Source organism: Pseudophryne corroboree, chromosome 4 (genome assembly GCF_028390025.1).
Source record: "Pseudophryne corroboree isolate aPseCor3 chromosome 4, aPseCor3.hap2, whole genome shotgun sequence".
NCBI classification, from domain to species: Eukaryota; Metazoa; Chordata; class Amphibia; order Anura; family Myobatrachidae; genus Pseudophryne; species Pseudophryne corroboree.
In genome coordinates this window covers 58,890,970-58,916,496 of record NC_086447.1, presented here as the reverse complement: position 1 = coordinate 58,916,496, position 25,527 = coordinate 58,890,970, and the positions used below count along the sequence as shown (strand labels likewise).

Sequence of the window (25,527 nt, the reverse complement as noted above, 5' to 3'; positions counted from 1 at the left end):
GCCTCCTGCTTTCTATCAGCAGGCTCCTTCAAGGCGGCCGTATCCTGAGACGGCAGTGCCACCTTTTTTGACAAGCGTGTGAGCGCCTTATCCACCCTAGGAGATATCTCCCAACGTGACCTATCCTCTGGCGGGAAAGGGTACGCCATCAGTAACTTTTTAGAAATTACCAGTTTCTTATCGGGGGAACCCCACGCTTCTTCACACACTTCATTCAACTCATCTGATGGGGGAAAAAACACTGGTTGCTTTTCTCCCCAAACATAATACCCTTTTTAGTGGTACCTGGGTTAATGTCAGAAATGTGTAACACATTTTTCATTGCCGTAATCATGCAACGGATGCCCCTTGTGGATTGTGTATATGTCTCATCCTCGTCGACACTGGAGTCAGACTCCATGTCGACATCTGTGTCTGCCATCTGAGGTAGCGGGCGTTTGTGAGCCCCTGATGGTCTTTGAGACGCCTGGGCAGGCACGGGCTGAGAAGCCGGCTGTCCCACGGCTGTTACGTCATCCAGCCTTTTATGTAAGGAGTTGACACTGTCGGTTAATACCTTCCACATATCCACCCACTCTGGTGTCGGCCCCGCAGGGGGTGACATCACACTTATCGGCACCTGCTCCGCCTCCACATAAGCCTCCTCATCAAACATGTCGACACAGCCGTACCGACACACCGCACACACACAGGGAATGCTCTGACTGAGGACAGGACCCCACAAAGTCCTTTGGGGAGACCGAGAGAGAGTATGCCAGCACACACCACAGCGCTATTTAATCAGGGATTTTCACTAACACAAAGTGATTTTTCCCTATAGCTGCTTTACATATACAGTTTGCGCCTAAATTTAGTGCCCCGCCTCTCTTTGTTACCCTTTGAGCCTGGAAACTGCAGGGGAGAGCCTGGGGAGCTGTCTTCCAGCAGAGCTGTGAAGAGGAAATGGCGCCAGTGTGCTGAGGGAGATAGCCCCGCCCCTTTCTCGGCGGACTTCTCCCGCTCTTATATTTATATTATGGCGGGGGATTTTTGCACATATATAGTTTTTTAGACTATATTATGTGCTGTTTGCCAATGTAAGGTACTCTAATTGCAGCCCAGGGCGCCCCCCCCCCCAGCGCCCTGCACCCATCAGTGACCGGAGTATGTGGTGTGCATAGGGAGCAATGGCGCACAGCTGCAGTGCTGTGCGCTACCTTAATGAAGACCGGAGTCTTCAGCCGCCGATTTTCAGGATGTTCTTCTTGCTTCTGGCTCTGCAAGGGGGACGGCGGCGCGGCTGCGGGACCAGACGGCCGAGGCTGGGCCTGTGTTCGATCCCTCTGGAGCTAATGGTGTCCAGTAGCCTAAGAAGCCCAAGCTAGCTGCAAGCAGGTAGGTTTGCTTCTCTCCCCTTAGTCCCTCGTAGCAGTGAGTCTGTTGCCAGCAGATCTCACTGAAAATAAAAAACCTAACAAATACTTTCTTTACTAGAAGCTTAGGAGAGCCCCTAGTGTGCAACCAGCTCGGGCCGGGCACAGATTCTAACTGAGGTCTGGAGGAGGGGCATAGAGGGAGGAGCCAGTGCACACCAGATAGTACCTAATCTTTCTTTTAGAGTGCCCAGTCTCCTGCGGAGCCCGTCTATTCCCCATGGTCCTTACGGAGTACCCAGCATCCACTAGGACGTCAGAGAAATTATACAGAGCTGCTGATTGGTTGATGGGGAAATATCTCCACTGGCTCACTTCTCCGCTCTTATCACTGCTTAGTAAATGTCCCCTTTAGTGTTTAACGTCCATACCTGTATATTAACATCTGCGTATTCCACACTGATAAGCTGGTTGCTATACGTACTGGGTGATAGGCCATGATATTTAGTCTATGGATGCTTTTTAACATGACAGAGTGTACCATAAAAAAATATCACTTTATATAAAGATCCTAGCGACCTGGTGGTGATCTGCTGATCTGCCTGAGATACAATGCATTGCCCCGGCACAAGATGGCTGCATCACTTTCCGTAACCATGGCAACAGTGCCTGAGGTTGCCTCAGGCCAGTATTCCCAGTCCCTGCTGAATAGCACACGGAACACTATTAATATGTTATCTGACTGTATTTACAAGCACACATTCTGCACGCGTGCTGAGAGAGGCAACTCCATCCTACAGCTGGGGGGGAGGGTGGGTGAGATAGGCTGCAGCGAGGGGGCGGGGGATTAGAATTGTTTTTTTTTTCTTTACTCAATGTCAATTCTAAAAGGTATAAGAAATAATTCTCTGGTTTCCCCTGCACTTGCTTAATCTTTTCATACCTGGTAAATTACAGAAATCATAAAGGTGGGCGCTTATGAAAACTGGTGCATAGGTGCTGTAACCCTTAGCAACCATTTTATGTATTGTACATTTACCTGTGGTAAATGTACAATACATAAAAAAAAATTATTTTCTTATTTTATATAAACTATTCAAAAATATTACATTTGAGTACTTCTTATGTGTTATTTCAGGGGCAGGCACTACAGATGTTGTGGAACTACACATCCCAGCATGCAAGCTAGGATATGTAGTTCCACAGCAGTTGGTATTTGGAGGAAATATCCTAGTAGCCTGAGCCAAGCTGGGTCACCCCGTGGGTCCCCAGCTTCTGTGGAACAAAAAGAGCTGTTGGGGTGTGTGCTGGGACTTGCAGTTACACTAGCCACAGGCTAGTCACAGTGGCACTTGGCTAGGGAAACGCCAGCCAGCGAAGCGCTTTTTCCTCGAAGTTCTAGGCGTCCTGTTCAATCTAGCGACATAATTGTCCCCGGTAATACAGAGTTATTAAAGACAGAATGACTTATTGCGGCATCGCCGGGGCAGGCTCAGGGCCCGTCGTCCATAGCTGCCTTTAAATGTTTTTCCAAGTGATAAATTAGAGCATTATCACAGTGTGAGCACGTTCCCCGTGTAATTACTCAACCTTCATTACGTTAAATTAAACAAGTTCTAGATCCAACTCTGTTTGGGGGGCAGTTTGACATTATTAGTTTGACGCTGCCGTCCATCCTAATTTTGTTTTCATTTAGTCACATCAGTGGGGTGTGCGCAGTCGGCTTTTAAGTGTCTGGATTTTATTTTTATTTTATTTTTAGAAACAAAAAGAGCAATTAATCTGGAGTAATTGCTCCAATTGCAAATTTGATATTAAATTACCCCCAAACGGTTCCTAAAACTTGTGTAAACACGCCGTAACAGGTGAAATCTCTGGAAACGAGCGCGTCGTGACTTTCTAAAAGGAAACAATTGTCCATTTAAAAAGTATTTGCTCGCTAGGTGCGTATTAACAAATAATAGTTTGCTGCGGGCTCCTCCCGTGGCTGATTTCATTTGACGGCCAAATAAGCCCCGCACCCCAAATAAGCTAACAGACCTGCTGCCCAATTTATTTGCACTCATATTTGTGCAAGAATTTGTGCAAGAATTAACACTGAACAAGGGGGGTCATTCAGAGTTGATCGCTAGCTGCCGTTGTTCGCTACGCAGCGATCAGTGAAAAAAACGGCTAATCTGCACATGCGTATGCACCGCAATGCGCACGCGCGACGTATGGGTACAAAGTCCTTTGTGGTTTTGCACAGGTTCTAGCGAAGCTTTCAGTCGCACGGCAGAACGCAGGAAGATTGACATGAAGTGGGTGTTTCTGGGTGTCAACCGACCGTTTTAAGGGAGTGCTTAGAAAAACGCAGGCGTGTTGGGGAAAATGCAGGCGTGGCTGGGCGAACGCTGGGCGGGTGTGTGACATCAAAAGCCGTCCCACCATCGTTAGAATCAACGCACACGAAGAGTAACTACAGGGCTGGTCTTGTTTCGCACAAAATGATTTTGCAGGCGCTCTGCTGCACAGGCGTTCACACTTCTGCAAAGCTAAAATACACTCCCCCGTGGGCGGCGACAATGCGTTTACACGGCTGCTAAAAACTGCTAGCGAGCGATCAACTCGGAATGACCCCCAATGTGTGAATAAAATGTGTGGCATTTCAGATCCTGTATTATTCCATGTCTGACATGAGTAGTCCAGAAAGCTTGCACTCTCCAGCTACCCTACTAAGGAATGACAAGATATCAATTGAAACCCCCGCGCACTATGGGACTAATTCAGACCTGATTGCTAGGTTGTGTTTTCGCACAGCAGGCGATCAGGTCTGAACTGCACATGCGTATGCACTGCAATGTGCAGGTGCGTCGGTCCGCAGCGACGGGATGGTGAGAGAAAAGCAATTGCACGGGTGATAGCAAGGTGACTGACAGGAAGAGGCCGTTTGTGGGTGGCAACTGACCGTTTTAAAGGAGTGTCTGGAGAAACGCAGGAGTGACCAGGCGTCTGAAGGGAGGGCTTTTGACGTCAGCTCCGGCCCCGATCATCGCACTGGAAGAGTAAGTCCTGGGCTGTGCAGACACTGCACAAACTTCTGTTTGTGCAGCTCTCCTGCACATGCTATCGCTCCCCTGCACAGCGTTTCCCCCCCCTCCTGTAGGCGGCGACTACCTGATCGCAGGGATGCAAAAAACGTACCCTTGTGATCAGGTCTGAATTAGGCCCTATGGGTCTAATTCAGATCTGATCGCAGCAGCAAATTTGTTAGCCACGTGCACTGCAGGTGGGCAGATGTAACATGTGCAGACAGAGTTAGATTTGGGTGGGGTGTGTTCAAACTGAAATCTAAATTGCAATGTAAAAATAAAGCAGCCAGTATTTACCCTGCACAGAAACAATATAACCCACCCAAATCTAACTCTCTCTGCACGTGTTATATCTGCCCCACCTGCAGTGCACATGGGGGGTAATTCAGCGTTGATCACAGCAGCAAATTTGTTAGCAGTTGGGCAAAACCAGGGCCCTCATTCCGAGTTGTTCGCTCGCTGGCTACTTTTAGCAGAAATGCAAACACAAAGCCGCCGCCCTCTGGGAGTGTATCTTAGCATAGCAGAATTGCTAACGAAAGCTTAGCAATTGCTAACGAAAGCTTAGCAATTCTGCTAATATTAGCAGAATTGCTAAAAAAAAAAATTCCTTGCAGTTTCTGAGTAGCTCCAGACCTACTCCTAGATTGCGATCACCTCAGTCCGTTTAGTTCCTGGTTTGACGTCACAAACACGCCCAGCGTCCGACCAGCCGCTCCTCTGTTTCTCCAGCCACTCATGCGTTTTTACCTGGCACGCCTGTGTTTTTTTAGCACACTCCCTGAAAACGGCCAGTTTCCGCCCAGAAACACCCACTTCCTGTCAATCAGCAGAGCGATTGAAAAGCTTTGTTCGCCTGTGAGTAAAATAGCATAGTTTAGTGTAAATTTTCTTAGCGCGTGCAGCCTGCTGTGCATATGCATGCGCAGAACTGCCGGATTTTAGCCTATTAGCAATTCTGCTAAAATTAGCAGCGAGCGAACAACTCGGAATGAGGGCCCATGTGCACTGCAGGGGGGTAGATATAACATGTGCAGAGAGAGTTAGATTTGGGTGGGTTATATTGTTTCTGTGCAGGGTAAATACTGGCTGCTTTATTTTTACACTGCAATTTAGATTTCAGTTTGAATACACCCCACCCAAATCTAACTCTCTCTGCACATGTTACAGCTGCCTCCCCTGCAGTGCACATGGGCCCTCATTCCGAGTTGTTCGCTCGCAAGCTGCTTTTAGCAGCATTGCACACGCTAAGCCGCCGCCTACTGGGAGTAAATCTTAGCATAGTAGATTTGCGAACGAAAGATTAGCAGATTTGCGAATAGACAGTTCTTAGCAGTTTCTGAGTAGCTCCAGACTTACTCTGCCACTGCGATCAGTTCAGTGCTTGTCGTTCCTGGTTTGACGTCACAAACACACCCAGCGTTCGCCCAGACACTCCCCCGTTTCTTCAGACACTCCCGCGTTTTTCCCAGAAATGGCAGCGTTTTTTCGCACACTCCCATAAAACGGCCAGTTTCCGCCCGGAAACACCCACTTCCTGTCAATCACACTATGATCACCAGAACGAAGAAAAAACCTCGTAATGCCGTGAGTAAAATACCTAACTGCATAGCAAATTTACTTGGCGCAGTCGCACTGCGGACATTGCGCATGCGCATTAGCGACTAATCGCTCCATTGCGAAAAAAAAATAACGAGCGATCAACTCGGAATGACCCCCATGGTTTTGCCCAACTGCTAACAAATTTGCTGCTGCGATCAGGTCTGAATTGGTATATTGCAAAATTGCTATTTCACATACTAAGATTAGAACAGACCACATCCACATTAATAAAGTTAAAGGAAGCAAAAAAAGATAAGTTAATGGCCCATTTAAAAAATAAAATAAAAATGAAATAGTATGGTAATTTGGCCACATCGGCATCTACTAAGTGAAACTTTCTATACTGCCTCTCTGTCATCTCTAAGCAATTGTTTTGACAGCGTCAGTCACTGTCACAGAGAGTAGGAGGCAGCGCCGTCAAAGGATACAGAGGGAAAGGTTAAAAAATGATTTGGAAATTAGCAGGTTAGAAGTTTTCTGTGTACTATTACATCAGGGATAACTCATGGTGACGGGCCCGGGGTAATCCTGTGCACATGGCATGCAGCAGGTGAGGGTGGCTTCCCTACACAGTGGAAGTTATCTATGCCTCTCCAGGGCTCGGATAATGATCACTTGCATTATTCTGCTAGAACACACAAATATTACGGTAAGTGGGGAAATAATAAGAATTTACTCACCGGTAATTCTATTTCTCGTAGTCCGTAGTGGATGCTGGGGACTCCGTCAGGACCATGGGGAATAGCGGCTCCGCAGGAGACAGGGCACAAAATTTAAAAGTTTGACCACTAGGTGGTGTGTACTGGCTCCTCCCCCTATGACCCTCCTCCAAGCCTCAGTTAGGATACTGTGCCCGGACGAGCGTACACAATAAGGAAGGATTTTGAATCCCGGGTAAGACTCATACCAGCCACACCAATCACACCGTACAACTTGTGATCTGAACCCAGTTAACAGTATGATAACGTAGGAGCCTCTGAAAAGATGGCTCACAACAATAAACAACCCGATTTTTTTGTAACAATAACTATGTGCAAGTATTGCAGACAATCCGCACTTGGGATGGGCGCCCAGCATCCACTACGGACTACGAGAAATAGAATTACCGGTGAGTAAATTCTTATTTTCTCTGACGTCCTAGTGGATGCTGGGGACTCCGTCAGGACCATGGGGATTATACCAAAGCTCCCAAACGGGCGGGAGAGTGCGGATGACTCTGCAGCACCGAATGAGAGAACTCCAGGTCCTCCTTAGCCAGGGTATCAAGTTTGTAGAATTTTACAAACGTGTTCTCCCCTGACCACGTAGCTGCTCGGCAGAGTTGTAATGCTGAGACCCCTCGGGCAGCCGCCCAAGATGAGCCCACCTTCCTTGTGGAGTGGGCATTGACAGATTTAGGCTGTGGCAGGCCTGCCACAGAATGTGCCAGTTGAATTGTGCTACAAATCCAACGAGCAATCGTCTGCTTAGAAGCAGGAGCACCCAGCTTGTTGGGTGCATACAGTATAAACAGCGAGTCAGATTTTCTGACTCCAGCCGTCCTTGAAATATATATTTTCAATGCTCTGACAACGTCCAGCAACTTGGAATCCTCCAAATCGCTAGTAGCCGCAGGCACCACAATAGGCTGGTTCAGGTGAAACGCTGATACCACCTTAGGCAGAAAATGAGGACGCGTCCTCAATTCTGCCCTGTCCGAATGGAAAATCAGATATGGGCTTTTATACGATAAAGCCGCCAATTCCGACACTCTCCTGGCTGAAGCCAGGGCCAGTAGCATGGTTACTTTCCATTTAAGATATTTCAAATCTACCGATTTGAGTGGCTCAAACCAATGGGATTTGAGAAAATCCAAAACTACATTGAGATCCCACGGTGCCACTGGGGGCACAACCGGGGGCTGTATATGTAGTACTCCTTTTACAAAAGTCTGGACTTCAGGAACTGAAGCCAATTCTTTCTGGAAGAAAATCGACAGGGCCGAAATTTGAACCTTAATGGACCCTAATTTGAGGCCCATAGATAATCCTGTTTGCAGGAAATGTAGGAATCGACCCAGTTGAAATTCCTCTGTCGGGGCCTTCCTGGCCTCACACCATGCAACATATTTTCTCCAAATGCGGTGATAATGTTGTGCAGTCACCTCCTTCCTGGCTTTGACCAGGGTAGGGATGACCTCTTCCGGAATGCCTTTTTCCCTTAGGATCCGGCGTTCAACCGCCATGCCGTCAAACGCAGCCGCGGTAAGTCTTGGAATAGACACGGTCCCTGCTGAAGCAGATCCCTTCTTAGAGGTAGAGGCCACGGATCTTCCGTGAGCATCTCCTGAAGTTCCGGGTACCAAGTCCTTCTTGGCCAGTCCGGAGCCACTAGTATCGTTCTTACTCCCCTTTGCCGTATAATTCTCAGTACCTTGGGTATGAGAGGCAGAGGAGGAAACACATACACTGACTGGTACACCCATGGTGTTACCAGAGCGTCCACAGCTATTGCCTGAGGGTCTCTTGACCTGGCGCAATACCTGTCCAGTTTTTTGTTGAGGCGGGACGCCATCATGTCCACCATTGGTCTTTCCCAATGGACTACAATAATGTGGAAGACTTCTGGATGAAGTCCCCACTCTCCCGGGTGAAGATCGTGTCTGCTGAGGAAGTCTGCTTCCCAGTTGTCCACTCCCGGGATGAACACTGCTGACAGTGCTATCACATGATTTTCCGCCCAGCGAAGAATCCTTGCAGCCTCTGCCATTGCCCTCCTGCTTCTTGTGCCGCCCTGTCTGTTTACGTGGGCGACTGCCGTGATGTTGTCCGACTGGATCAACACCGGCTGACCCTGAAGCAGAGGGTTTGCCAGGCTTAGAGCATTGTAGATTGCTGTTAGTTCCAGTATATTTATGTGAAGAGACGTTTCCAGGCTTGACCACACGCCCTGGAAGTTTCTTCCTTGTGTGACCGCTCCCCAGCCTCTCAGGCTGGCATCCGTGGTCACTAGGACCCAGTTCTGTATGCCGAATCTGCGGCCCTCTAACAGATGAGCACTCTGCAACCACCATAGCAGAGAGACCCTTTTTTCCAGGACTCTTGTGCATTGATGCACAGACACTGTCCCTGGTTTTAGGAGGTTCCTGACGAGTTCGGATAACTCCCTGGCTTTCTCCTCCGGAAGAAATACCTTTTTCTGAACAGTGTCCAGAATCATCCCTAGGAACAGCAGACGTGTCGTCGGGATCAGTTGGGATTTTGGAAAATTCAGAATCCACCCGTGCTGTTGGAGCACTACTTGAGTTAGTGCTACTCCGACCTCCAGCTGTTCTCTGGATCTTGCCCTTATCAGGAGATCGTCCAAGTAAGGGATAATTAATACGCCTTCTCTTCGAAGAAGGATCATCATTTCGGCCATTACCTTGGTAAAGACCCTGGGTGCCGTGGACAATCCAAACGGCAGCGTCTGAAACTGATAATGACAGTTTTGTACCACGAACCTGAGGTACCCTTGGTGTGAAGGGCAAATTGGGACATGAAGGTAAGCATCCTTGATGTCCAAGGACACCATAAAATCCCCTTCTTCCAGATTCGCTATCACTGCTCTGAGTGACTCCATCTTGAACTTGAATTTTTGTATGTACAGGTTCAGAGATTTCAGATTTAGAATAGGCCTTACAGAGCCGTCCGGCTTCGGTACCACAAATAGCGTGGAGTAATACCCCTTTCCCTGTTGTAGAAGGGGTACCTTGATTATCACCTGCTGAGAATACAGCTTGTGAATGGCTTCCAATACCGTCGCCCTGTCTGAGGGAGACGTTGGCAAAGCAGATTTTAGGAACCGGCGAGGGGGAGACTTCTCGAATTCCAACCTGTAACCCTGAGATACTACCTGCAGGATCCAGGGGTCCACCTGCGAGTGAGCCCACTGTGCGCTGAAATTCTTGAGGCGACCCCCCACCGCCCCTGAGTCCGCTTGTAAGGTCCCAGCGTCATGCTGAGGCCTTTGCAGAAGCCGGGGAGGACTTCTGCTCCTGGGAAGGGGCTGCTTGCTGCAGTCTCTTACCCTTTCCTTTGCCTCGGGGCAAATATGAATGTCCTTTTGCTCGCTTGTTCTTATAGGAACGAAAGGACTGCGGCTGAAAAGACTGCGTCTTTTTCTGCTGGGAGGGGACTTGAGGTAAAAAGGTGGACTTCCCGGCTGTTGCCGTGGCTACCAAATCCGATAGACCGACCCCAAATAATTCCTCCCCTTTATACGGCAATACTTCCATATGCCGTTTGGAATCCGCATCGCCTGACCACTGTCGTGTCCATAGACTTCTTCTGGCAGATATGGACATCGCACTTACTCTTGATGCCAGAGTGCAGATATCCCTCTGTGCATCTCGCATATAAAGAAAAGCATCCTTTAATTGCTCTATAGTCAATAAAATACTGTCCCTATCCAGGGTATCAATATTTTCAGTCAGGGAATCCGACCAAGCCACCCCAGCACTGCACATCCAGGCTGAGGCGATTGCTGGTCGCAGTATAACACCAGTATGTGTGTATATACTTTTTAGAGTATTTTCCAGCCTCCTATCAGCTGGATCCTTGAGGGCGGCCGTATCAGGAGACGGTAACGCCACTTGTTTGGATAAACGTGTGAGCGCCTTGTCCACCCTAGGGGGTGTTTCCCAGCGCGCCCTAACCTCTGGCGGGAAAGGGTATAACGCCAATAACTTCTTTGAAATTAGCAGTTTTTTATCAGGGGTAACCCACGCTTCATCACACACGTCATTCAATTCCTCTGATTCAGGAAAAACTACAGGTAGTTTTTTCAGACCCCACATAATACCCCTTTTTGTGGTACTTGCAGTATCAGAGATATGCAAAGCCTCCTTCATTGCCGTGATCATATAACGTGTGGCCCTACTGGAAAATACGTTCGTTTCTTCACCGTCGACACTAGATTCGGTGTCCGTGTCTGGGTCTGTGTCGACCGACTGAGGCAAAGGGCGTTTTACAGCCCCTGACGGTGTTTGAGACGCCTGTACAGGTACTAACTGGTTTGCCGGTCGTCTCATGTCGTCAACCGACTTTTGCAGCGTGCTGACATTATCACGTAATTCCATAAACAAAGCCATCCATTCCGGTGTCGACTCCCTAGGGGGTGACATCACCATTACCGGCAATTGCTCCGCCTCCACACCAACATCGTCCTCATACATGTCGACACACACGTACCGACACACAGCAGACACACAGGGAATGCTCTGATAGAAGACAGGACCCCACTAGCCCTTTGGGGAGACAGAGGGAGAGTTTGCCAGCACACACCAAAGCACACACCAAAGCGCTATAATTATATAGGAACAACCTTAAGTGTTGTTTCCTTATAGCTGCTTAAATATATATAATATCGCCAAAAAATGCCCCCCCTCTCTGTTTTTTACCCTGTTTCTGTAGTGCAGTGCAGGGGAGAGCCTGGGAGCCTTCCTAGCAGCGGAGCTGTGTAGGAAAATGGCGCTGTGTGCTGAGGAGATAGGCCCCGCCCCCTATTCCGGCGGGCTCTTCTCCCGGTTTTTCTGAGACCTGGCAGGGGTGAAATACATCCATATAGCCTCATGGACTATATGTGATGTATTCTTTTTAGCCAGAAAGGTATTAACATTGCTGCCCAGGGCGCCCCCCCCAGCGCCCTGCACCCTCAGTGACCGCCGGTGTGAAGTGTGCCTGAGCGCAATGGCGCACAGCTGCAGTGCTGTGCGCTACCTCATGAAAACTGAAAAGCCTTCAGCCGCCGGTTTCTGGACCTCTTCTTACTTCGGCATCTGCAAGGGGGTCGGCGGCGCGGCTCCGGTGACCCATCCAGGCTGTACCTGTGATCGTCCCTCTGGAGCTAGTGTCCAGTAGCCTAAGAAGCAAATCCATCCTGCACGCAGGTGAGTTCACTTCTTCTCCCCTAGGTCCCTCGTTGCAGTGAGCCTGTTGCCAGCAGGACTCACTGAAAATAATAAAACTATCAAAACTTTTACTCTAAGCAGCTCTTTATGAGAGCCACCTAGATTGCACCCTGCTCGGACGGGCACAAAAACCTAACTGAGGCTTGGAGGAGGGTCATAGGGGGAGGAGCCAGTACACACCACCTAGTGGTCAAACTTTTAAATTTTGTGCCCTGTCTCCTGCGGAGCCGCTATTCCCCATGGTCCTGACGGAGTCCCCAGCATCCACTAGGACGTCAGAGAAACCTAGATTTATCGTAGAATAAGGACTCGTCTATTGAGCGTTGGGGGATATTTCTGTTTGTCAGGCCTATGTATATTCAACGTATGTAAATCTCTCTCCTCTGCTCAGCTCTGGAGACTGGAAACTAATGAGTTTTACTTTACCATGTTCCAAATCTGTCCAGTCCCTGAGACATTACATTGTTGCAGGGATATTCAGCAGGGATAAACAACCTCAGTTTGCTTTCAGGACCCTGGACAGCTGCACCAGTCCACATGCTCTAGTCCAGAGGTTCTCAAACTCGGTCCTCAGGACCCCACACAGTGCATGTTTTGCAGGTAACCCAGCAGGTGCACAGGTGTATTAATTGCTCACTGACATATTTTAAAAGGTCCACAGGTGGAGCTAATTATTTCACTTGTGATTCTGTGAGGAGACCTGCAAAACATGCACCGTGTGGGGTCCTGAGGACCGAGTTTGAGAACCACTGCCCTAGTCTATGCCGGGTGGTCTTCTGGTTGACGAATGTCGGGATCCCGGCGCCGGAATCCAGACACCCGGCACACCGACACATATTCTCCCTCGTGGGGGTCCACGACCCCCCTGGAGGGATAATAAATAGCGTGCCCGCAGCGAGCCCGCAAGGGGATCATTTGCGCTCGCCACGCTGTCGGTATGCCGGCGCCAGTATGCTGGTCGCCGGGAGCCCGGCCGCCGGCATACCATACTACACCCGTCTATGCCATGGGCCATCAGCTGCGGTGGAACTACACATCCAAGCATGCCCTGCCACAATTTTGCTATTAAGGCATGCTATAACCGAGGCAGGGCATGCTAGGATGTATAGTTCCACAACAGCTTGAGGGCCGCAGGTTGAAGACCCATGCTCTTTCAGGATACTATGTCCATGATGGTGTGTATCTCACACTCTCCCTGACACTGTCTCTCTCACTGACCTTCTCTCTCTCCGACTGTCTCTCTCACGGACACTCTCTGTGACTCTCTCTCTCACTCTCTCTCTCCCTGACACTGTCTCTCTCTCTGACTCTCCCTGACACTCTCTCTCATACTCTTTCTCTCGCTGACACTGTCTCTCTCTCTGACTCTCCCTGACACTGTCTCTCTCTCTGACTCTCCATGACACTCTCTCTCATCCTCTTTCTCTCCCTGACACTGTCTCTCTCTCTGACTCTCCCTGACACTCTCTCTCATCCTCTTTCTCTCCCTGACACGGTCTCTCTCTCTGACTCTCCCTGACACTCTCTCTCATCCTCTTTCTCTCCCTGACACTGTCTCTCTCTCTCTCTCTCTGACTCTCCCTGACACTCTCTCTCATCCTCTTTCTCTCCCTGACACTGTCTCTCTCTCCCTGATACTGTCTCTCTCTCTGACTCTTCCTGACACTGTCTCTCTTACTGACCTTCTCTCTCTCCGACTGTCTCTCTCACGGACACTCTCTGTGACTCTCTCTCTCTCCCTGACACTGTCTCTCTATCCCCCCGCTCTCTCTCCCTGACAATCTCTCTCTGTCCCTGATACTGTCTCTCTCTCTCCCTGTCTCTCCCTCTCATTGACAGTCTCTCTCCCTCTCTCTGCCTAACACTTTTCCTCTCTCCCTGACGCTCTCTCTCTCTCCCTGAATCACTCTCTTTGTCCCTGATACTGTCTCCCTCTCTCTTTCTCTCCCTCCCTCCGTTACTCTGCCTCTCTCTGACACATTCTCTCCCTGACATTTGGTCTCTCTCCCTGATGGTGTGCATCTCACACTCTCCCTGACACTGTCTCTCTCTCTGACTCTCCATGACACTCTCTCTCACTGACATTCTCTCTGTGACTCGATCTCTCTCTCCCTGACACTGTCTCTCTATCCCCCCTCTCTATCTCTCCCTGACAGTCTCTCTCTCTGCACCTAATACTGTCTTTCTCTCTCTCTCTCTCCTTCCCTCCTTGACTCTGCCTCTCTCTCTGACACACTCTCCCCTTCTCTCCCTGACTATTGGTCTCTCTCCCTGACACTGTCTCTCTCTCCCTGTCTCTCTCACTGACACTCTCTCTGCGACTCTATCTCTCTCTCCCCTGACACTTTCTCTCTCTATCCCCCTTCTCTCTCTATCTCTTCCTCTTCTTTCCCTGCCACTCTCTCTTAGTATCTCTTGCTCCCTTTTTTCTCTTTCTCCCTGACAAACGCTCTCTCACTCTCGCTTGCTCCCCTGAGTCTCTTTGTTGCTCCTCTCTCTCTCTCTCTGACACACCCTCCCTGATGCCATCTCTCTCTCTCTCCCTCTCCCATCCCTTTCTCCCTGACTCTCGCGCTCCTTTCTTCTCTGTCTCTCTCTCTCTCCCTGACACCCTCGCTCTCCTCTCTTTGTCTTATTCCCTCTTTTTCCATAAAGCCCTCTCTCTCTTGCTCTGACACCCTCTCTATCTCACTTCTCTCTCCCACCCTGACACCCTTTCTCTCTCGCTCCTGGGAATGTGTGGGTGCGGGGGTCGAGATATCCATGTACCTGGCCCCAAGATTTCTGTTGCTGGCCCTGCTGCCCCCACTTCACTAGTTATCTATCACTCTCCAGATTTCCATTGATCCGGTGCTGGGGATCCAGTGGCAGAGCCACTGAGGGATGGTGCACATAAAAGAATTGGGCAGTACTTTCCCCCACTTTGTTTCATATACTTTGCACTGAGCGGAACAGTTGCAATAGATGTTGCGATGTGAGTGTAATACATAAATGCTGCATTAGGTGCATGTAGACTGCTTTCATTTTAGATTTGCAGTTTACAAGGCATATAACACCTACAGGAACATACAGCAGTTAGCTATGGTTCCTATCCTTTATGGGTGCACAATCTGTAAGAAGAGATGGAGAATGGGTGGAATCCCTTAAGCTGTAGTGTCTGGCAGTACCTGGTGTGCCGAGCTGGGCATTGCCTGGGATGGAGGGCGGAGGCTTGCACAGCAGGCAGGAGCTGGCTCCGGTGTCCAGCACCACACCATGCTTTGTGAAGAAACTGAAAATAAACTACAGCTCCCAGCAGCCCTTGCTGTCGGTAGATCATGACAGCAAGGCTGCTGGGAGTTGTAGTTTATTTTCAGTTTCTTGAATGTAGTGTATTGCGGTGTCAGACACCGGTGCCAGCTCCTGCCTGCTGTGCAAGCCTCCGCCCTCCATCCCAGGCAATGCCCAGCTCGGCACACCAGGTACTGCACTACCGCTTAAGGGCTTCCACCCATTGGCTGAGGGTGGCAGCCCTGGGCGGTGTCCCCTCCTCGGCTTGCACCCCTGCGAGTGCCATCCTGGCCAATGGGTAGATACACCCTGAGGGTATTGCCATCTTTGGATGGCAATACCCTATAGAAGCCGACGGGCTTCTTATTGCCGACCAATGCATCCCAGCCGCTGACGCCGACCCCCCTGCCCTCTAGGCAGCCTGGACCCGGAAGTCAAACTCCCCCTCCCCCCCCTAGCAACACAGCCTTCCGGCTGTAGGGAGGAAGAGGAGATGCCCCGGACAGCCTGCTGCCTGCTTCCCGGCAGGTGAGCAGGTGGAGACCCCAAGGATGTGACGGACGGAGACCCCCCGCACACCACCTCACAGGTATCGCGTGGCGCTTCCGTCACAGCATTGCAATTTAATCGCATATGTTAGTACATATGCGATCAACATCGCTGCAATGGGCGGTGATGTACAGTATGTTGATACATTCCGCCTATATCCTGGTTGTAAGTCTTCTATATTTACTATCATTTATAATACCTAAATTCAATAAGTAGATACACTGACATTTAATTTGTAAGAAGCCGATACCTTCCTGCCAATAGATTCCCACATTCACAATTACCAGGCTCATCATATCATATACAGATCTATCAGCCTCCGATAATCTATATCAGGGAGACGCCTGAATTCATGGATCAGCTCCTACAATAGTACATTTCTGTCACTGACAGCGAAGGACGTCCTGGCCAGTGTGAAGGTCGGGGGTGATGCACAAGGCTTCAGTAAGACCAAGAAGACAGATGTTAGAGTCTAGAGGGACAGGCGAATCTTTTGTTTAAACAGCAATATGAGACGATGGGGGTAATTCTGAGTTGATCGCAGCAGCAAGTTTGTTAGCAATTGGGCAAAACCATGTGCACTGCCGGGGTGGCAGATGTAACATGTGCAGAGTGAGTTAGATTTGGGTGGGTTATTTTGTTTCTGTGCAGGGTAAACACTGGCTGCTTTATTTTTACACTGCAATTTAGATTTCAGTTTGAACACACCCCACCCAAATCTCTCTCTCTCTCTGCACATGTTATATCTGCTCCACCTGTAGTGCACATGGTTTTGCCCAACTGCTAACAAAATTCCTGCTGCGATCAACTCAGAATTACCCCCGATGAGCCTAATTCAGGGTTGATCGCAAAAGCAAAATCTTCCTCTAATGCAGGGGTGGGCAATTATTTCAGCTGGTGGGCCACTTAACACTTTCAGTGAATATTCGAGGGCCGCACACAAAATATCTTGTATATACAATACCTATCACATTGGAAAATCATTGGAAATGGGGACCAGCTCCTGCAGGTCTTGGGCACACTTAAGGGCCCTACACACTGCACAACTGGCTGCTGAGCTGCCCGATGGCTGATACGGCCTTCAGACGACCCAGCGGCGGCGGGGGGAAGTGGGTGGTGATGGGGGAGGTGAAGTTTCTGCACTCCCCCCGTCACCCGGCCCCATAGCACTGCATGCTAATATAGACAATATTGTCCATATTGGCTTGCAGGCATAAACAAGCCGGCACCAATGATGAACAAGCGCGGGGCCGTGCATCGTTCATCGTTGGTGCATACACACTGAAAGATATGAACGATATCTCGTTCATTAATGAACGAGATCGTTCCTATCGCTCAGTGTAATCGGCCAGTGTGTAGGGCCCCTAATACAGAAGTTACACTTCTATAAAATCACACTTCTAAAAGGTAAATGTGTCACAAAATCACCAGGTCTCTCCATAGGAATAGATCTCAGAGTTTAACACAGCATGATATTATGCTGCATCATACACACATACGCCCTATACTCGGCACCCCTGCACCCCTTGCCAGCTATTTGTGTGCTACCAGGGGCGTAACTAGACCTTTGCGGGCCCCACAGCAAGATTTTTAAAAGGCCCCCCCGTGTGCGCTCCGTAGAGAGTGAGGGGGAGTGGGTGGTGGGCTGAGCGTGTTGGGGGACAGAACAGCAAAGAGGGGGTGGGTCCCACAAAGGTACATACAGTGTGTGTGTGTGTATATGTATATGTATATATATATATATATATATATATATATATATATATATATTCCGAAAGCGGCACTCTGAATATGAAGTATGGACCACCATTCTTACATCAATATTTCAGAACTATTTATTCAGTTCTTATATCAGGATACATATCCTGACGAAAGAACTGAATAAATAATTCAGAAATGGTAATGTAACAAAAGTAGTTCCATACTTCATACTTTAACACAGACGATATAGAAAATAAATATATACAGTATATATATATATATATATATATATATATATATATATATATATTTTTTAAAAAAAAAAATTATATATATATATATATATATATATATATAATATATAATATATATTATCACACACACACATTTACATATACAGTCCCCGGAGATTATGGACCTTGTTCGGCAGGGAGCTCCGTTTTTCTGTGCCCAGATCACCCAGCAGCGTGAGCGAGTGTCAGCGTCTGGGAGACGGGAGTGCGGCCAGGAACTCACAGCTGCGGCGGAAGTGCGGGCGGGGACATAGAGTGGCAGCGGCGGAGAAGCTACTTGTGTGCTGTAACCTAACGTGACGGCGCAGGGGAGCAGCAGCCGGCAGGCCCCACGCGTCTAGGAGCGAGCTGCTGTACAGCAATGACAAGCAGCTCAGCTGCTCGGGCCGCTTGTCATTGCGCATTGGAGGGGGGCAGCGGGCCAGACAGGATCGGATCGCGGGCCGCATCCGGCCCGCGGGCCGCCTGTTGCCCACCCCTACTCTAATGGGTAAAACCATGGCCCTCATTCCGAGTCGTTCGCTCGGTAATTTTCATCGCATCGCAGTGAAATTCCGCTTAGTACGCATGCGCAATAATCGCACTGCGACTGCGCCAAGTAATTTTACCATGAAGATAGTATTTTTACTCACGGCTTTTTCTTCGCTCCGGCGATCGTAGTGTGATTGACAGGAAATGTGTGTTACTGGGCGGAAACACGGCGTTTTAGGGGCGTGTGGATAAAAACGCTACCGTTTCCGGAAAAAACGCAGGAGTGGCCGGAGAAACGGGGGAGTGTCTGGGCGAACGCTGGGTGTGTTTATGACGTCAAACCAGGAACGACAAGCACTGAACTGATCGCAGATACCGAGTAAGTCTGAAGCTACTCTGAAACTGCTAAGTAGTTTGTAATCGCAATATTGCGAATACATCGGTCGCAATTTTAAGAAGCTAAGATACACTCCCAGTAGGCGTAGGCTTAGCGTGAGCAACTCTGCTAAACTCGCCTTGCGAGCGATCAACTCGGAATGAGGGCCCATGTTCACTGCAGAGGGGCAGATGTAACATGTGCAGAGAGAGTTACATTTGGGTGGGGTGTGTTCAAACTGAAATCTACATTGCAGTGTAAAAATAAAGCAGCCAGTATTTACCCTGCACAGAAACAAAATAACCCACCCAAATCTAACTCTCTCTGCACATGTTATATCTGCCCCACCTGCAGAGATAAAGTGGACGGAGATAAAGTAGCCAATTAGCTCCTAGCTGTCATTTTTTCAAACAGCCTGTGACATGGCAGTTGGGCGCTGATTGGCTGGTATTTTCTCTCTCCCCACCTTATCTCTCTCTGGTTCAGGAGCCCAGGTAAGACCCGGAACATGTCTGTGAGGCCCTGTAGGATCTGGGCAGCAGCCTTACAGCACTCAGAACAAAGTTCCTCCTCTCCTTCGCTCACGTTTATTGATAAGGATAAAGTGAGATCCATTTATTTCAGACATATCAATCACTTACAAATAAATGTCTGGCCTGATGGGAACGGCGACATTTTCAGGCCACATAACCCTTACTAGAGAAAGTCTATTCTAAAGCACTTACCGAATATTGCCATCTGCGTTCCTTGCGGGAAAGGTTCAACCATCGAATTGCCATTAACATGGTGTTTAGCTGGAAAATATAAGAAGAGGAAGCACGTCATGTTCTGCTGCGAGACACAGGAATAGATATGTACTACAGTATATGATGCAAAAACCCAGAGAAAACACAATTTTGCTATATATATATATATATATATATATATATATATATATGTATGCATCGCAACGCGCATCGGACAACAATGGGCATCGCCGGTCAGCATCAGGATGGTGCGAAAATTCCGTTTGCACAGGCGTTCGCAAAGTGATTGATAGGAAGAGGCCGTTTGTGGGTGACGACTGACCGTTTACTGGGAGTGTTTTAAAAAACGCAGGAGTGCCCAAGAGTTTTTTCTGGGAGGGTGTCGGACTCTCCGGCCCCGATCAGCTTAATATGATGGCACTGGAGGAGTAAGTCCCGGGCTGCGCACAGACTGCACACAGTGGATTTTAGCAGCTCGGCGTACAGTGCACACTTGCACTGCGTATATACACTCCCTCTGTAGGCGGCGACTATCTGATCGCAGGACAGCAAAAATCGCAGCCAAGTGATCAGCTCTGAATGACCCCCCATGAATATTGAAGCGTTGGTGAAAACTTGTCTTCTGGCCTTCATTTATGCAGCGAATGCCATCCTATCCATGCATAGGCGTGCACAGCACATTTTATTAGGGGGTGCACCGTCGGAGGGGCGTGTCTAGCACTCACTGCAAACTAAAATATGAATTTGATTAAACAGAGTGTACAGTGAGGGCTGGTAGTCAGGCAGATGATTATGTCAGTAATGGTGCTTGACTGGTGTGTGTTAATCCTGCTCGGCGGCGATTCTATCCAGTCACGCCTATTCTTCCTGCGGCTGCTCCTGTTAGGTGGATAATCCTATGCATAACTTCACACCCCGCTCTGATCCACTACATCACCTCACACTCTCCCCCAATGCTCCACATCACCTCAGCCCCTCCCCTGATGCTCCACATCACCTCACACCCTCCCCTGATGCTCCACATCACCTCACACCCTCCCCTGATGCTCCACATCACCTCAGCCCCTCCCCTGATGCTCCACATCACCTCACACCCTCCCGATGCTCTGCATCACCTCACACCCTCCCCTGATGCTCCGCATCACCTCACACCCTCCCCTGATGCTCCACATCACCTCAGCCCCTCCCCTGATGCTCCACATCACCTCACACCCTCCCGATGCTCTGCATCACCTCACACCCTCCCCTGATGCTCCGCATCACCTCACACCCTCCCGATGCTCTGCATCACCTCACACCCTCCCCTGATGCTCCACATCACCTCAGCCCCTCCCCTGATGCTCCACATCACCTCAGCCCCTCCCCTGATGCTCCACATCACCTCAGCCCCTCCCCTGATGCTCCACATCACCTCACACCCTCCCGATGCTCTGCATCACCTCACACCCTCCCCTGATGCTCCGCATCACCTCACACCCTCCCCTGATGCTCCGCATCACCTCACACCCTCCCCTGATGCTCCGCATCACCTCACACCCTCCCCTGATGCTCCACATCACCTCACACCATCCCCTGATGCTCCACATCACCTCACACCCTCCCCTGATGCTCCACATCACCTCACACCCTCCCCTGATGCTCCACATCACCTCACACTCTCCCCTGATGCTCCACATCACCTCACACCCTCCCCTGATGCTCTACATCACCTCACATTCTCCCCTGATGCTCCACATCACCTCACACCCTCCCCTGATGCTCTACATAACCTCACATTCTCCCCCGATGCTCCACATCACCTCACACCCTTCCCTGATGCTCCACATTACCTCACACCCTCCCCTGATGCTCCACATCACCTCACACCCTCCCCTGATGCTCCACATCACCTCACACCGTCCCCTGATGCTCCACATCACCTCACACTCTTCCCTGATGCTCCACATCACCTCACACCCTCCCCTGATGCTCCACATCACCTCACACCCTCCCGATGCTCTGCATCACCTCACACCCTCCCCTGATGCTCCACATCACCTCACACTCTCCCCTGATGCTCCACATCACCTCACACCCTCCCCTGATGCTCCACATCACCTCACATCCTCCACTGATGCTCCACATCACCTCACACCCTCCCCTGATGCTCCACATCACCTCACATCCTCCCCTGATGCTCCACATCACCTCACACCCTCCCCTGATGCTCTACATCACCTCACACTCTCCCCTGATGCTCCACATCACCTCACACTCTCCCCTGATGCTCCACATCACCTCACACCCTCCCCTGATGCTCCACATCACCTCAGCCCCTCCCCTGATGCTCCACATCACCTCACACTCTCCCCTGATGCTGCACATCACCTCACACCCTCCCCTGATGCTCCACATCACCTCAGCCCCTCCCCTGATGCTCCACATCACCTCACACCCTCCCCTGATGCTCCACATCACCTCAGCCCCTCCCCTGATGCTCCACATCACCTCACACCGTCCCCTGATGCTCCACATCACCTCACATCCTCCCCTGATGCTCCACATCACCTCACATCCTCCCCTGATGCTCCACATCACCTCACACCCTCCCCTGATGCTCTACATCACCTCACACTCTCCCCTGATGCTCCACATCACCTCACACTCTCCCCTGATGCTCCACATCACCTCACACCCTCCCCTGATGCTCCACATCACCTCAGCCCCTCCCCTGATGCTCCACATCACCTCACACTCTTCCCTGATGCTCCACATCACCTCACACCCTCCCCTGATGCTCCACATCACCTCACACCCTCCCGATGCTCTGCATCACCTCACACCCTCCCCTGATGCTCCACATCACCTCACACTCTCCCCTGATGCTCCACATCACCTCACACCCTCCCCTGATGCTCCACATCACCTCACATCCTCCACTGATGCTCCACATCACCTCACACCCTCCCCTGATGCTCCACATCACCTCACATCCTCCCCTGATGCTCCACATCACCTCACACCCTCCCCTGATGCTCTACATCACCTCACACTCTCCCCTGATGCTCCACATCACCTCACACTCTCCCCTGATGCTCCACATCACCTCACACCCTCCCCTGATGCTCCACATCACCTCAGCCCCTCCCCTGATGCTCCACATCACCTCACACTCTCCCCTGATGCTGCACATCACCACATCACCTCACACCCTCCCTTGATGCTCCACATCACCTCAGCCCCTCCCCTGATGCTCCACATCACCTCACACCCTCCCCTGATGCTCCACATCACCTCAGCCCCTCCCCTGATGCTCCACATCACCTCACACCGTCCCCTGATGCTCCACATCACCTCACATCCTCCCCTGATGCTCCACATCACCTCACACCCTCCCCTGATGCTCTACATCACCTCACACTCTCCCCTGATGCTCCACATCACCTCACACTCTCCCCTGATGCTCCACATCACCTCACACCCTCCCCTGATGCTCCACATCACCTCAGCCCCTCCCCTGATGCTCCACATCACCTCACACTCTCCCCTGATGCTGCACATCACCACATCACCTCACACCCTCCCCTGATGCTCCACATCACCTCAGCCCCTCCCCTGATGCTCCACATCACCTCACACCCTCCCCTGATGCTCCACATCACCTCAGCCCCTCCCCTGATGCTCCACATCACCTCACACCGTCCCCTGATGCTCCACATCACCTCACATCCTCCCCTGATGCTCCACATCACCTCACACCCTCCCCTGATGCTCTACATCACCTCACACTCTCCCCTGATGCTCCACATCACCTCACACTCTCCCCTGATGCTCCACATCACCTCACACCCTCCCCTGATGCTCCACATCACCTCAGCCCCTCCCCTGATGCTCCACATCACCTCACACTCTCCCCTGATGCTGCACATCACCACATCACCTCACACCCTCCCCTGATGCTCCACATCACCTCACACCCTCCCCTGATGCTCCACATCACCTCAGCCCCTCCCCTGATGCTCCACATCACCTAACACCCTCCCGATGCTCTGCATCACCTCACACTCTCCCCTGATGCTGCACATCACCACATCACCTCACACCCTCCCCTGATGCTCCACATCCCCTCGCACCCTCCCCTGATGCTCCACATCACCTCACATCCTCCCCTGATGCTCTGCGTCACCTCACACCCTCCCCTGATGCTCCACATCACCTCACACCCTCCCCTGATGCTCCACATCACCTCACACCCTCCCCTGATGCTCCACATCACCTCAGCCCCTCCCCTGATGCTCCACATCACCTCACACCCTCCCGATGCTCTGCATCACCTCACACCCTCCCCTGATGCTCCGCATCACCTCACACCCTCCCCTGATGCTCCGCATCACTTCACACCCTCCCCTGATGCTCCACATCACCTCACACTCTCCCCTGATGCTCCACATCACCTCACACCCTCCCCTGATGCTCTACATCACCTCACATTCTCCCCTGATGCTCCACATCACCTCACACCCTCCCCTGATGCTCCACATCACCTCACACCGTCCCGATGCTCTACATCACCTCACACCCTTCCCTGATGCTCCACATCACCTCACATCCTCCCCTGATGCTCCACATCACCTCACACCCTCCCCTGATGCTCCACATCACCTCACACCCTCCCCTGATGCTCCACATCACCTCACACCCTCCCCTGATGCTCCACATCACCTCAGCCCCTCCCCTGATGCTCCACATCACCTCACACCCTCCCGATGCTCTGCATCACCTCACACCCTCCCCTGATGCTCCGCATCACCTCACACCCTCCCCTGATGCTCCGCATCACTTCACACCCTCCCCTGATGCTCCACATCACCTCACACTCTCCCCTGATGCTCCGCATCACCTCACACCCTCCCCTGATGCTCTACATCACCTCACATTCTCCCCTGATGCTCCACATCACCTCACACCCTCCCCTGATGCTCCACATCACCTCACACCCTCCCGATGCTCTGCATCACCTCACACCCTCCCCTGATGCTCCACATCACCTCACACCCTCCCCTGATGCTCTGCATCACCTCTTGTCCCTCCTCTGATTCTCTGCATCACCTCTCACCCTCCCCTGATGCTCCACATCACGTCACACCCTCCCCATATGCTCTGCATCACCTCTTGTCCCTCCTCTCATTCTCTGCATCACCTCACACCCTCCCCTGATGCTCCACATCACCTCGCACCCTCCCCTGATGCTCCACATCACCTCACACCCTCCCGATGCTCTGCATCACCTCACACCCTCCCCTGATGCTCTGCATCACCTCTTGTCCCTCCTCTGATGCTCTACATCACCTCACACCCTCCCCTGATGCTCCACATCACCTCACACCCTCCCCTGGTGCTCTGCATCACCTCTTGTCCCTCCTCTGATTCTCTGCATCACCTCTCACCCTCCCCTGATGCTCCACATCACCTCACACCCTCCCCTGATGTTCTGCATCACCTCTTGTCCCTCCTCTGATGCTCTACATCACCTCACACCCTCCCCTGATGCTCCACATCACCTCACACCCTCCCCTGATGCTCCACATCACCTCACACCCTCCCCTGATGCTCCGCATCACCTCACACCCTCTCGATGCTCCGCATCACCTCACACCCTCCCCTGATGCTCTGCATCACCTCACACCCTCCCCTGATGCTCCCCATCACCTCACACCCTCCCCTGATGCTCCGCATCACCTCACACCCTCCCCTGATGCTCCACATCACCTCACACCCTCCCCTGATGCTCCACATCACCTCACACCCTCCCCTGATGCTCTGCATCACCTCACACCCTCCCCTGATGCTCTGCATCACCTCTCTCCCTCCCCTGATGCTCTGCGTCACCTCACACCCTCCCCTGATGCTCCACATCACCTCACACCCTCCCTTGATGCTCTGCATCACTTCTCTCCCTCCCCTGATGCTCTGCATCACCTCTCTCCCTCCCCTGATGCTCTGCATCACCTCTCACCCTCCCCTGATGCTCTGCATCACCTCACACCCTCCCCTGATGCTCTGCATCACCTCTCTCCCTCCCCTGATGCTCTGCGTCACCTCACACCCTCCCCTGATGCTCCACATCACCTCACACCCTCCCTTGATGCTCTGCATCACCTCTCTCCCTTCCCTGATGCTCTGCATCA

The 25,527-nt window shown here is 51.1% G+C and overlaps 1 protein-coding gene across 5 annotated transcripts in view; it reads right to left on the bottom strand.

The window, feature by feature from the left end:
* MSRA (methionine sulfoxide reductase A) overlaps positions 1-25,527 on the bottom strand; it is a 521,014-nt gene that overhangs the window by 228,140 nt on the left and 267,347 nt on the right. For all 5 annotated transcript variants that reach the window (XM_063915077.1, XM_063915078.1, XM_063915080.1 and 2 more), the window contains one exon: positions 19,340-19,408. In XM_063915077.1, coding sequence (XP_063771147.1) covers positions 19,340-19,408 — 69 coding nt within the window. The remainder of the gene's footprint in view (positions 1-19,339; positions 19,409-25,527) is intronic.